General features: G+C 43.7%; 1 protein-coding gene across 1 annotated transcript in view; it reads left to right on the forward strand.

The window, feature by feature from the left end:
• Nucleotides 1-635: 635 nt before the first annotated feature.
• LOC126425254 (GILT-like protein 1) overlaps nucleotides 636-14,333 on the forward strand; it is a 48,633-nt gene continuing 34,935 nt past the window's right edge. The window contains exon 1 of the mRNA XM_050088224.1: nucleotides 636-850. Coding sequence (XP_049944181.1) covers nucleotides 791-850 — 60 coding nt within the window. The 5' untranslated portion in view covers nucleotides 636-790. The remainder of the gene's footprint in view (nucleotides 851-14,333) is intronic.

The raw sequence follows: 14,333 nt of genomic DNA on the forward strand, positions 1-14,333 counted from the left end.
TCCTCCGGTTAAAAGGAACCGATTATCGGTTATGTTTGGCTGCTTGGACACCATTTGCAGCCATTCAAGTGCTTCATGTCCCCAAACAATGACGAATTTTTATGGGTGACAATTCGCTATGTCACCGGGCGACAAAAGTTCGCTGATGGTTTGAAGAATATTCTGGACAGTTCGAGGGAATGATTTTGCCACCCAGATCGTTCGATATGCATCCCATCGAACATTAATGGGACGTAATCGCGACGTCAGTTCGTGCATAAAATCCTGCTCCAGGAACTCTCCCATTTACTGACTGCTATAGGAGGAACATGTCTCAGTTTCTCTGCAGGAGACTTCCAACCACTCGTTGAGTCCATGCCACGTCACGTTTCTGCAATACGCGTGGCAAAACGAGATCCGACTGGATATTAGGAAGGTATCCCGTGACTTTCGTCACCTCAATGCAGAAGCAGACGCAGATGCAGAGAGCTCCTGCCTGCGAGCGCCACACTTGTAAACGACATTTTGAGCGAGCCGTAGCGTCGAGGAAGGTCGCTATGGCTTGGAAGGTCGGCGAGTGTCTAGGTGGACGTGTGACGGCTCTTATCTTATCCTCGCACGGGCGACCATAGCTATTGCATTGGTGACGGCTGCGCGGCGGAAACCGAGGCCGAAACGCAGTCCTAGTAGGAGCTACGAGACCGTGAGACGGCCCCTGACGTTTCTGCCGGTACCCGTCTGTCTCGCGTGTGCTGTGCGTTCCAGCTCCAGCCGCCCCGCATCCCTCCACTGGACGCAGTCACCCCCCAGGATGTCCCTGCCGCGTAGCTTCGCGGCGTTCTGCCTCGTTGCCACCGCCTTCATAACTCAGGTAAGCGCTTTTAGTATCCAAGCACGGTGGAACTTCGTTCCTACGGACTTACTGGGACAGTGGGTCATCCGTTTTATTGAAAAGCCCCATAATTCGGGAATTCCGGAAAAAATAGTGTCGCTTGAGGTGAATGTCATAAAGACACACGTTTATTTATTTACATGTAAACACGAATGCTCTGTTTCAAATTCTAAACGTGGCAGGAGGAGAAAGGCTATTTACAATTTGTGCAGAAACCAGCTGGCGGTTATAAGAGTCGAGAGGCACGAAAGTAATGCAATGGTTGTGAAGGGAGTGAGACACGGTTGTAGCCTACCCCCGATGTTATTTATATACTCAGCAGGCAATAAAGGAAACAAAAGAAAAATTTGGAATAGGAATTAAAGTCCAGGGAGAAGATGGAAAAACTTCAAGATTTGCCAGTGACACTGTAATTCTGTCACAGACAGCAAAGGATTTGGAAGAGTACAGTAGTTAAACGGAATGGACAGTGTCTTGAAAGTAGGATATAAGATGAACATCAATAAAAGCAAAACGAGGGTAATGGAATGTAGTCGAATTAGTTGATGCTGAGGGAATTAGATTAGGCAAGGAGACACTTAAAGTAGTAGATGAGTTTCGCTATTTGGGAAGCAAAATAACTGATGACGCTCGAAGTAGGGAGGATATAAAATGTAGACAGGCAATGGCAAGAAAAGCGTTAGTGAAGAAGAGAAATTTGTTAACATCGAGTCGAAATTTAAGTGTCAGGGAGTCCTTTCTGAAAATATTTGTATAGAGTGTAGCCATGTATGGAAGTGAAATATGGACAATAAAAGTTTAGAAAAAAAAAAGAACAGAAGCCTTTGAAACGCGGTGCTGCAGAATAATGCTCAAAGTTAGATGGGTACATGACGTATCTTATGAGGAGGTACTGAACAGAATTGGGGAGAATAGAAATTTGTGGCACAACCTGACTAGAAGAAAGGATCGGTTGATAGGACACATTCTGAGGCATTAAGGGATCACCAATTTAATACTGGAGAAAAGCGCGTAATGGCTGAAAACCGTAGAGGGAGGCCAAGAGATGACTGCAGTAAGAAGGATGTAGGTTGCAGTAGTTTTTTTGGAGATAAAGAGGCTTGCACAGGGTAGAGCAGCATGGAGAGCTGCATCAGATCAATCTTTCAACTAAAGTCCACACCAACAACACAGATACCGAAATCAGTACATTCACAAACTAATGTAGTAATGCGTTGACTATGCCTCCGAAACCAGCCACCGCCAATCACTCGCTTTTGTGTCTGATGCTGCGCTTTGTGTCATCGAGTAGTGGTTGTGCGGTGGCGGCTGCTGTTTTTTTGGACAACTGAAGTGGTACGGAGTGCCCGAAGCTGTCGCCATCGCACCACGGTGGTCACCACGACACCCAACTAACAGAAGCCAGTATGTTGTCCTCGACCGCGAGTGTTGATCAGAGGCAATGGATCCCCAGGAGTGCCCGAGGGAAGTGTGACAGGACCGCTGCTCTTCTTGTTATGCATAAATAATCCAGCGGAGAGGGTAAGCAGCAGTGTGCGGCTGTTTACCGATGATGGTGTGCTGTATGGGATATGGTCGACGTTGACTGTAGGAGAATACAAGAGGACTCAGGCAAGATTTCTAATTGGTGTCATGAATGGAAGCTAGCTCTGAATGCGGAAAAATGAAAGTTAATGCTGATGAGTGGGAAAAAAATCCTTAATATTCGAAAGCAGGGTTCGTAGTGTCCTGCTTGACACAGTGGCGTCAAATAAATGTCTACTCGTAACGTTGCATACCGATATGAAATGGAGTGAATATGTAAACGTTGTAACAGAGAAGGGGAATGATCGACTTCATTTTATTGGGAGAATTTTAGGCAAGTGTGGTTGATCAGTAAAGAAGACCACATATAGGACAATACGAGTAGTGCGACCTATTCTCAAGTACTACTCGAGTGTTTGGCATCCGTATCAGGTCGGATTGAAGGAAGACATCGAAATAGTCCAGAATCGGGCTACCAGATCACATACCAGTAGGTTCGAACAACGCACAAGTATAACAGAGGCGCCTCGGAAACTCAGAAGAGGATCTCTGGAGGGAAGCCGACGTTCTTATTGAGGAACGCTATCGAGAAAATTTAGAGAACCGGACTTTAAAGCTGACTGTAGAGTGATTCTACTGTCGCCAACCTACATTTCGCGTAAGAACCACAAAGATGAGCTTAGAGTTCTCAGTGCTGGTACGGAGACTTATAGACGGTCGTTTTTCTCTTGCTCTGTTTACCAATGGAACCTAAAGCGAAACTACTAGTTGTGGTAAAGGGTACCCGCCGGCACTCACTGTACGTTGGCTTGCGCAGTATGTATGTAGATATAGATATAGACCTGTCCCTTTCGTATCAGTGTATTTTTCACGGAAAAAATATCGAGATTGTTCTGTAATGAGCTCGAGGTTTAGTTTACATTGTAAAAAGTTTTTTTGATTAAGTAGAACTGAAACGATTGAAATTATAATACACTACTGGCCATTGAAATTGCTACACCACCAAGATGACGTGCTACAGACGCGAAATTTAACCGACGGGAAGAAGGTGCTGTGATATGCAAATAATTAGCTTTTCAGAGCATTCACACAAGGTTGGCACCAGTGGCGACGCCTACAATGTGCTGACATGAGGAAAGTTTCCAACTGATTTCTCATACACAAAGAGCAGTTGACCGGGCTTGCCTGGTGAAACGTTGCTGTCATGTTTAAGGAGAAGAAATGCGTACCATCACGTTTCCGACTTTGATAAAGGTCGGATTGTAGCCTATCGCGATTGCGGTTTATCGTATCGCGACATTGCTGCTCGCGTTGGTCGAGATCCAATGACTGTTAGCAGAATATGGAATATGGAATATGGAATATGAACGCAAATTGGAAGCGTGCATTCGTCATCACCATACTGGCGTATCACCCGGCGTGATGATATGGCGTGCCATTGGTTACACGTCTCGGTCACCTCTTGTTCGCGTTGACGACACTTTGAACAGTGGACGTTACATTTCAGATGTGTTACGACCCGTGGCTCTACCCTTCATTCGATCCCTGCGAAACCCTACATTTGAGCAGCATAACGCACGACCGCATGTTGCAGGTCCTGTACGGGCCTTTCTGGATACAGAAAATGTTCGACTGCTGCCCTGGCCAGCACATTCCCCAGATCTCTCACGAATTGAAAACGTCTGGTCAATGGTGGCCGAACAACTGGCTCGTCACAATACGCCAGTCACTACTCTTGATGAACTGTGATATCGTGTTGAAGCTGCATGGGCAGCTGTACCTGTACACGCCATCCAAGCTGTGTTTGGCTCAATGCCCAGGAGTATCAAGGCCGTTATTATGGACAGAGGTGGTTGTTCTGGGTACTGACTTCTCAGGGTCTATGCACCGAAATTGCGTGAAAATGTAATCACATGTCAGTTCTAGTATAATATATTTGTCTAATGAATACCCGTTTATCATCTGCATTTCTTCTTGGTGTAACAATTTTAATGGCCAGTAGTGTAAATAGGGGAGCGAACTTCCGTAACAAAATAGTTCAGTGTTACCAATATGATAGAGCAAGAAAAGGTTCTAAACAATGTCATAAAAGCGGATAAATTAACAGGAAAAAGAAAGGCAAGACAGTACTTATTCGCGAATTCCTGTCATTTTAACTAATTTAACATTCAGCTTTAAATGTTTCTAATTTCTGGTAAGATTAGCGTGCATTTTGACTATCAGTGTAGCAGAAGGGCCAACAGTTGATGATAGTCGAATGTCTTAAAAAGAATAAATACCGTAGGCATATCAGTCAAAAAATAGAAAATGGGGGGAACCAATTTATAAAGTTTTGAAACTTTCGGAAAATACTCATATGGAGTGTAGTAGTGAGAAACCTAACCCCCCCCCCTCCCCCCTCTCCTGGTACCAAAGGAGCGTCTTCTCTTTTTCTATTCCACTTTTCAAATTTTTGCTCAAAATGATTCATTTTTGTAAGAGAACTGTAATTAGAAAATATATTTGGTACCGTATACGCAACTTAATTTTTAAACAATTTTTAAAAAATTAGATTTTTACAATTTTAATTATTACATTGCAAAACGAGACTAAAGAAAAATTCTTAGTTTATAAGACAAAACTGGCCTTTAAAACACCCGAAAATTGTCGTCTTCTGGCTTTGGCCATTTTGCATTCAGTCCTCTATTTACAGATTTAGTCTTCCTCATTTTTTCGAGCTCTTCTTTACTAGCCCGCCAGTCGTGGATGTTTTTTTCTGCTGGCGGAGGGCCGAAACGCCACTCAGCTGCTCTATTTCCACATTCTTCTCAATATGCCATTACTTTCTATTTACAACCCACATCATTTTTTTCCGTTACGAAACTAGCTGCTAACAAAAATATTGTATGTAGCCGATAACACAGATCACTTTCAGTTCAAGCTGAAGTCACTGAGGCTTTTTGCGGATGATGCTGTGGTATATCGAGCGGTTGTAACAATGGAAAATTGTACTGAAATGCAGGAGGATCTGCAGCGAATTGACGCACGGTGCAGGGAATGGCAATTGAATCTCAATGTACACAAGTGTAATGTGCTGCCAATACATAGAAAGATCCTTTATCATTTACCTACAATACATGAAGCAGTTAATTCCATAAATTATCTAGGAGTGCGCATTAGGAGTTATGACCATATAAAATTAACCGTCGGTAAAGCAGATACCAGACTGAGGTTCACTGGAAGAATCCTAAGGAAATGCAGTCCGAAAACAAAGGAAGTAGGTTACAGTACGCTTGTCCACCCACTGCTTGAATACTGCCCAGCAGTGTGGGATCCGTACCAGATAGGGTTGATAGAAGGGATAGAGAAGATCCAACGGAGAGCAGCGCGCTTCGTTACAGGATCATTTAGTAATCACGAAAGCGTTACGGAGATGATAGATAAACTCCAGTGGAAGACTCTGCAGGAGAGATGCTCAGTAGCTGGGTATGGGCTTTTGTTGAAGTTTATTGTTGCAGTTTCGAGAACATACCTTCACCGAGGAGCCAAGCAGTATATTGCTCCCTCCTACGTATATCTCGCGAAGAGACCATGAGGATAAAATCAGAGAGATTAGAGCCCACACAGAGGCATACCGACAATCTTTCTTTCCACGAACAATACGAGACTGGAGTAGAGGGGAGAGCCGATAGAGATACTCAAGGTACCCTCCGCCACACACCGACGGGTGGCTTGCGGAGTATGCATGTAGATGTAGATGTAGATGTAGGTCTAGATGTAGATGCAGACGAGCACCGTGTACTGCAGTGACGCCTCACAGGCCAGACGGTGTTCTGGGTTTGTGCCGCCGATGCTGGAGGGAGGCAGTCTCGGCACGCTTGCGAATCCCCGTAACTCATGTTCGTCGCATCGGTGCACTGCTGCTGCCAGTTGAGCCCAGTGTAGTCAGACAGAGACAGGTCTCGCGCGGCATCGAATATACGGCCATCTTTAAAACTGGCGGGATTATTAAATCAAACACTGTACGTTTTCATATTAATGTAGAGTATAAGACGCCCCGAAATTTTGTAGGCAATTTTTCTAAGAAATAAATGCGTCTTCGTAAAATACGGTATATTTTCTACTTGATGGAACTGTCTTGTTAAAATCCGGACTAGGTGCCCAACAATGAAATCGGGAAGTTCTCTTCCCATTCACTCACCGTTCGTCTTCTACTGTCACTGCTGTTTTTCTCGCATGCGCCCAGTTCAGTTGAGTTTATGTCGTAGACTTACTAAAGCCGTGCGGGGCGCTCCAGTTTTTTATGTTATGTGGTATTTCTTGTTAATCTCTTTTTTTTTGTCTTCGGAGAGAAGAATAACGCTGGACCCAACCATCTACTTTATTTGCCGTAAACCTGTTTCGGAAAGAGAGACGCCGGCCGCGGTGGTCTAGCGGTTCTAGGCGCGCAGTCCGGAACCGCGCGACTGGTACGGTCGCAGGTTCGAATCCTGCCTCGGGCATGGATGTGTGTGATGTCATTAGGTTAGGTAGGTTTAAGTAGTTCTAAGTTCTAGGGGACTGATGACCACAGATGTTAAGTTCCATAGTGCTCAGAGCCATTTGAATTTTGAAAGAGAGACGAAGAAATTGGAAACATTTGTGCCTGTAAGCAAGTAATGGAAGGATGAGGCTCACACTCTTCTACACGACTGAAGTGAGTAAGGTATGTCGGCATGAATATATTAAGCAACGTAATTAACCAGAAAGCTGCGCAAGTAGATAGCACGCTGCGCCGACAACATTCATGGGACACCTCTCTATGTCGGGTCGGAGCTCCTTTTTCCCGAGATAGTGCAGCAACTCGACGTGACACGCACTCAGATGGTTCAAATGGCTCTGAGCACTATGGGACTTAACATCTTACAACTTCTTAAACCTAACTAACCCAACGACATCACACATATCCATGCCCGAGGCGGGATTCGAACCTGCGACCGCAGCCGTCGCGCGGTTCCAGACTGCAGCGCCTAGAACCGCTCGGCCACCGCGGCCGGCACATGCACTCACCAAGTGGTTGCAAGTCCCCTCCAAAAAATATTGATCCATGCTGCCTGTGTAACAGTCCATAATTGGGAAAGTGTTGCAGATGTAGGAGTTTGTGCACGAACTGGCTTCTCAATTACATGCCGTAAATGTTATATATGGGACTCATGTCGGGCGAACTGGGTGGCCAAGTCATTCGCTCGAACTGTCCGGAATGTTCTTCAAACCAGTCGCGAAGAACTGTGCCCCAAGGACATGGCGCATTGTCGTCCATAGAAACTCCATCGTTTTTTGGAAACGTGAAGTCCATGAATGGCTGCACATGGTCTGCAAGTAGTCGAACAGAACCAGTTCCAGTCAGTGATCGGTCCAGTTGGACCAGAGGCACCCAGTCCATTTAATGTAAACACAGCCCACACCATATCACTGCAATCACCTCTTACCAACTGAAATCGGGACTAGTCCGAGAAGACCACCGTTTTCCAGTCCTCTAATATCCAACCGCTATGGCCACCAACCCAGCAGAGGCGCTGCAGGCGATGATGCCGTGCTGTTAGCAAAGGCACTCGCGCCGGTCGTCTGCTGCAGTAGCACATTAACGCCAAACTTCCCCGCACCGTCCTAACGGATACATTCGTCATGCGTCCCATTGTTTTTTGCGGTTATTTCACGAAGTGTTGCTTCTCTGTTAGCACTGACAGCTCCAGGCAAACGCCGCTTCACAACGCGCTTCACAGCTCCTTCCACACCACAGATAAATTCTTGGATAGGAACCAATAAATCTATAGGTATAATATATGCATTTCGTCCCATTTAACGGAATGGGGTAGGTAAAAAAAATTTAAGCTTCTTTCTTAAAAAACATTGCATGTTGTACCACCATACACCGAGACCTTCAGAGGCGGTGCTCCAGATTGCTGTACACACTGTTACCTCTAATACCCAGTAGCACGTCCTCTTGCGTTGATGCATGCCTGTATTCGTGGTAACATACTATACACAAGTTCATGAAGGCACTGTTGCTTCAGATTGTCCCACTCCCCAATGGCGGTTCGGCGTAGATCCCTCAGAGTGGTTGGTGGTTCACGTCGCCCATAAACAGCCCTCTTCAATCCATCACAGGTATATTCGATAGGGTTCATGTCTGGAGAACATGCTGGCCACTCTAATCGAACAATTTCGTTATCCTGAAGGAAATCATTCACAAGATGTGCACGATGGGGGCGCGAATTGTCGTCCATGAAGACAAATGCCTCGTCAATATGCTGACGATATGGTTGCACTATCTGTCGGAGGATGGCATTCACGTATCGTACAGCCGTTATGGCGCCTTCCATAACCATCAGCGGCGTACGTCGGCCCCACATAATGCCACCCCAAAACAGCAGGGAACCTCCACCTTGCTGCACTCGCTGGAGAGTGTTTCTAAGGCGTTCAGCCTGACCGGACTGCCTCCAAACACGTCTCCGACGATTGTCTGGTTGAAGGCATATGCAACACTCATCGGTGAAGAGAACGTGATGCCAATACTGAGCGGTCCATTCGGCATGTTGTTGGGCCCATTTGTACCGCGCTGCATGGCGTCTTCGTTGCAAAGATGGACCTAGCCATGGACGTTGGGAGTGAAGTTGCGCTTCGTGCATCCTATTGCGCACAGTTTGAGTCGTAACACGACGTCGTGTGGCTGCACGGAAAGCATTATTCAAATCTTGGCGTTGCTGTCAGGGTTCCTCCGGCCCATAATCCGTAGGTAGCGGTCATCCACTGCAGTAGTAGCCCTTGGGCGGCCTGAGCGAGGCATGTCATCGATAGTTCCTGTCTTTCTGTATCTCCCCCATGTCTGAACAACATCGCTTTGGTTCACTCCGAGACTTCTGGACACTTCCCTTGTTCTGAGCCGTTCCTGGCACAAACTAACAATGCGGACGCGATCCAACCGCCGTATTGACCGCCTAGGCATGGTTGAACTGCAGATAACACGAGCCGTGTACCACCTTCCTGGTGGAATGACTGGAACTGCTCTGCTGTCGGACACCCTCCGTCTAATAAGGGCTGCTCATGCGTGGTTGTTTACATCTTTGGGCGGGTTTAGTGACACCTCTGAACAGTCAAAAGGACTGTGTCTGTGATACAATATCCACAGTCAACGTCTATCTTCAGGAGTTTTGGGAACCGGGGTGATGCAAAACCTTATTTGATATATGTGTAATAAAGACAGAACAAATTCTAAACCTCAAAAATCTTATGGCCTACCAAAAATCGAGAGCAAAAGCGTATGTCATCACATTCATTGACTTTCAAAAGGCGTACGACTCCATAGACAGGGAATCTCTAATCTCCATATTAAAAGAATTGAACCTAGACAATAAAACTACAAACCTAATTAGAGAAACCATCACCAACACATACTCCAAAATTAAATTTATGGGAGAACTCTCAGACCTATTTGAGATAAAAACTGGAGTACGACAAGGTGATGGACTCTCTCCATTGTTATTTAACTGTGCCCTAGAAAAAATAGTAAGAGAATGGAACAAGAAAATCAATAGTGGAATCCGACTAGGAACAAAAAACAAAGGCATCAAGGTTAATTGCCTAGCATTTGCAGATGATATGGCCCTACTAGCTGAAACATGGGAAGAAGCCAAAGAACAGATCCTCGAATTACAGAAACAAGCAGAGAAAATAGGCCTTAAAATTTCTTTTGAAAAAACCAAAATAATCACAAATATAAAAAAGCCAATGAAATATCTTAAAGTAAGAGACCAAAAGATCGAAATTGTTAAAGAATTCAAATATCTTGGTGAATGGATTGAGAAAAAAGCAATAGAATTAAGAAGAAACAAAGTTGAACTAGCCTTTCAGCTTACTAAAAATACTTATAATAAAAAGTCCCTCTCATGGAATTCAAAAATAAAACATTACAACACTGTCATTAAACCAGAAGCACTATATGCAGCTGAGACATTATCTATCACTAACCATGGCCCAATTGAAAGGCTAGAGATCAAGGAAAGAAAAATATTGAGAAAAATTTTAGGCCCCAAATTTCATAATGACAAACTAATTCATACCAAAAATGAAACACTCTACAAAACCACAGAAAAACTTTCGGATACAATGAGGAAAAGAAGAATTGAGTTTTATGGGCACATTCTCAGAATGAACCCAAATAGACTTACAAAAAGAATGTTTGACTACTTCAGGAATAAAAAATCCAAACCAAATTGGTTTATCCAAACAGAGAAAGACTTAAGAGAACTACTCATCACAGAAAAAATGCTCACAGACAGGACCGCAAAAATGATAAGCAAAGACAGAAAAGAGGGATTCCAGCTCCAAAATAGAAAGAAAAGAACGATTGTCATCTCTGATGAGGAAAGAAAAGCAAGATCAGAAAGAATGAAGCAGTACTGGGCGAAAAGAAAGGCACAGAACACACAGAAGTGATTGATTCAACGTACCCCAAAGTTGGGTGAAACGAAGAAGAAGAAGAAGAAGAAAGACAGTAGTAGTTGATTAATTCTACAACAATTCTTAACTCTCATGTCAAATGATTTTGCATGTGATATGAATTTTAAGGAGCGTAATCCTGAACAAAGAGCTGTATAGTAGAGTTTCTCTGAATCAGTAAAAGTCAGTTTTAAAACGAATTTTTCTTTTTACCTTCAGATTTTAGTGCTAAAATTTATTTGCTACACATATGTTTCTGTATATACAAAAGGCAAGTAGTTTTGAAGAAACAGAAGAAAAATTTAAAATTGTGACAAGGTCTTAGGGTAATGGATATTTAATCTTCGAGACAGAATGTGTCACAAACTGGTTATCGTGCTTGAAACGTATATATGACCTTCCCTGAGCGGAATTTCACTATTTTTTATTTTTTTCATAGGAAGTGTCTTCAAGAAATGAACCGTTTTTTGATAAACATTGAAAAATGTTTAAAAGAAGCTGAGTTAAGGGGTGCGGACTTTCAAATAGAATGAAATGTGGTGTGGCCCTCAACTATATTCCCTCAGACACAGAGTTAAAATATTGAAAGTTTTGGCTGGTTTCGTTGTCTAGGGGCTGGGATACATAGTTACCGCATTACAAGCCAAATATTGCTGAGTCTACAATATACAATATGAATATACACATGAATCAAATGGTCGAAGGTTCCTATCACTCGGCAGTTGCGAATTTTGGATGTTACATAGAAATTTACAAATGAAAGATTGCAATTAAATAAAACATGCAGGTACCATTTTAACGACTTTAACTGACGAGTACGATAGCAGAAGTACCTTTAAGAATGGCCTTTATTACTGTAAAACACTTACTGGTGTCGATGGTCCAGCAATTAAATAAAATATAAGTTGAATAACAGGGAAACTACAAATTCCTACTTCACGTAATCAGTTATGAGCAACAACATGGCTCGCGACATATTCACTTCTAAACGCATACCATGTATCCACTGCAGAAGCCACTGGAATCTCACAAGTGCACAAGTCGGCACCACGAAATATTTCTATCTCCCGTGACCACGCACAAACCGCTCCACACTCTCCAAGTCTCTCCTCGTGTCCTGTGCGACTCTCCCTCGCACCGTACTGCCCAGGACTCTCCCGTGTCTTCTCCCGTACTGCCCACACTTCCACCCAGTCTCCCCATTCACGAGCGCTGTGATTGGCTAGAGTGATCCCACCATGTCTTCAAGCCAACGCACACTCACAAATATAATGAAACACATTCAAAATAATGGATTTACACTCAAATAACTTGAAATTAAATAAATATTCCTATTACTGGACCACGCTCTAACACACATTATTAAATACATAAACAAATCAAATAAACATATATCAAAGGAATAGAAACAAAAGGTAGGTCAGTAGCCTAATGTCTCTGTGCTTTCTAAAATACAGTAAATATTTAACCAATTTATATATTCAGTCTCAGGACTGAAGACAACAACAACAACATATCGAATATAAACAACGACATAGACGAATAAATATATTTATAAGCATGCTGCTACTGTTTTTTGGTGTAACTGTGGAGTACTTATGGCCTGACGCGATTAATAGTAATCAGCCACTTTGACCTCCAATAACTCACGTACTGTACAAGTTACATGCCTGTAGTTTATACCAATTTAGGTTTACACCAATAGCTTTCTAAAGACACGTCGATCGACAAAATCGGATGAACCATTTAGATTTTGGAAATTCGTTGTTGGGTGTTACTTGTACAATTTATCGTGAGATACTAAACTTTAAACTAATAAATATATTGAAAATCTGATTGCACTATCAGAATCGTTATCCAAATAATGGTAATGTACATGTTTCTTTTTGAAGTAACATGATTCGTCTGGCTACTATTAGTTTCTATAGGAACTGTGAAATGTCAGCCATTAAGGTTTCACAAAGTCCGCCAGCTTTGGCACTCCCGGCGTGTCTCCTTCATTGACACAGTGTCACCATGGAACTCCCAGCCACGCGGTCCCCGGACCACGTGCTTGGGCTACCCCTCTTGTCCGGTACCATGTGGTTGGCCTGCCGAGGGGCCTGCATGGCCACGCCAACACCAAAAGTAGTACGTTTTCAGGGCGCCACAACTCGCCTGTTGTCTCACCGGGTGTGGTGGGTGGATGCTAACACGGTAGAGGAGGAAACTTTTCTGTTTATTACTACTGCATCCCTTATGGGTGTTTTCCCAAATTTTCAAAACTTTATAAACTATTTACCCCACTTCCCCAATGTCCCTGGTTTACAAATATGCGTAGCGTGTCGAAATTCTGGATAAACACAGAGCTTACTCGCCCTTGCAACCGAAAAAATTTCAATTTCAGTTTGTAAAGAAATACTTCGAATAAGGTAGGTGCTACACAAATGAGACGATTAACCTGAACATTTTTCACCAGTTCAAGAAAGAAATGAAAAGAGAAAGCCCGAGCAAAGCATGTCCCGTTCAGAAAGGCTATATATTACTTTCATATAAATTATGGACAAATACTGAAAAAGAAACACATTGAGTTTAATAACCTCAAATAATGAGTAAGTTTGTCTTCAGCAAGATTCATAGGTCGCTGGTGTTCTGCACCAACATGATAGCGTTCCGCCAGCATCAGTTTGATTGAAGTCGTTTCTGCCTGGACTTCTAAACCAGTCGCCGGCCGCGGTGGTCTCGCGGTTCTAGGCGCTCAGTCGGGAACCGCGCGACTGCTACGGTCGCAGGTTCGAATCCTGCCTCGGACATGAATGTGTGTGGTGTCCTTAGGTTAGTTAGGTTTAAGTAGTTCTAAGTTCTAGGGGACTGATGACCTCAGATATTAAGTCCCATAGGGCTCAGAGCCATTTGAACCATTTTGATTCTATACCAGTCAACAGCGATCCCGTGTGTTGTGCCCTGTGTATGTTTCGCGATGTCCTCAAATTGAGAGCCAGCGTCCTCAGCTATAGCATGATCACTGTCGTCATTGTCTGCAGATGAGCAGATGGCTATAAGGCTATAATTTCGTAATCAGCGATCGTACGGTGGCCTGCATCATTGTCATTTCCATCATTAAGACCTCCTCCTGAACATCGTGGAATATTTGCTAATGCTTCAACGATATCATTTCTCAATAAATGGTTCAAATAGCTCTGAGCACTATGGGACTTAATATCTGTGGTCATCAGTCCCCTAGAACTTAGAACTACTTAAACCTAACTAACCTAAGGACATCACACACATCCTCGCCCGAGGCAGGATTCGAACCTGCGACTGTAGCAATCGAGCGGTTCCGGACTGAGCGCCTAGAACCGCTAGACCACCGCGGCCGGCTATTTGTCAAATAATTCTTCTTTATTCGTCCTATTCAAGTCATCTAACGCTAACTTATCTTTGCTGTAATTTTACACTTCTCTTTGCTGTGATTTTACACTCGCAAGAATCTCGCCAGTAC

This window comes from Schistocerca serialis, chromosome 10 (assembly GCF_023864345.2).
Source record: "Schistocerca serialis cubense isolate TAMUIC-IGC-003099 chromosome 10, iqSchSeri2.2, whole genome shotgun sequence".
In the NCBI taxonomy this organism is placed as follows: Eukaryota; Metazoa; Arthropoda; class Insecta; order Orthoptera; family Acrididae; genus Schistocerca; species Schistocerca serialis.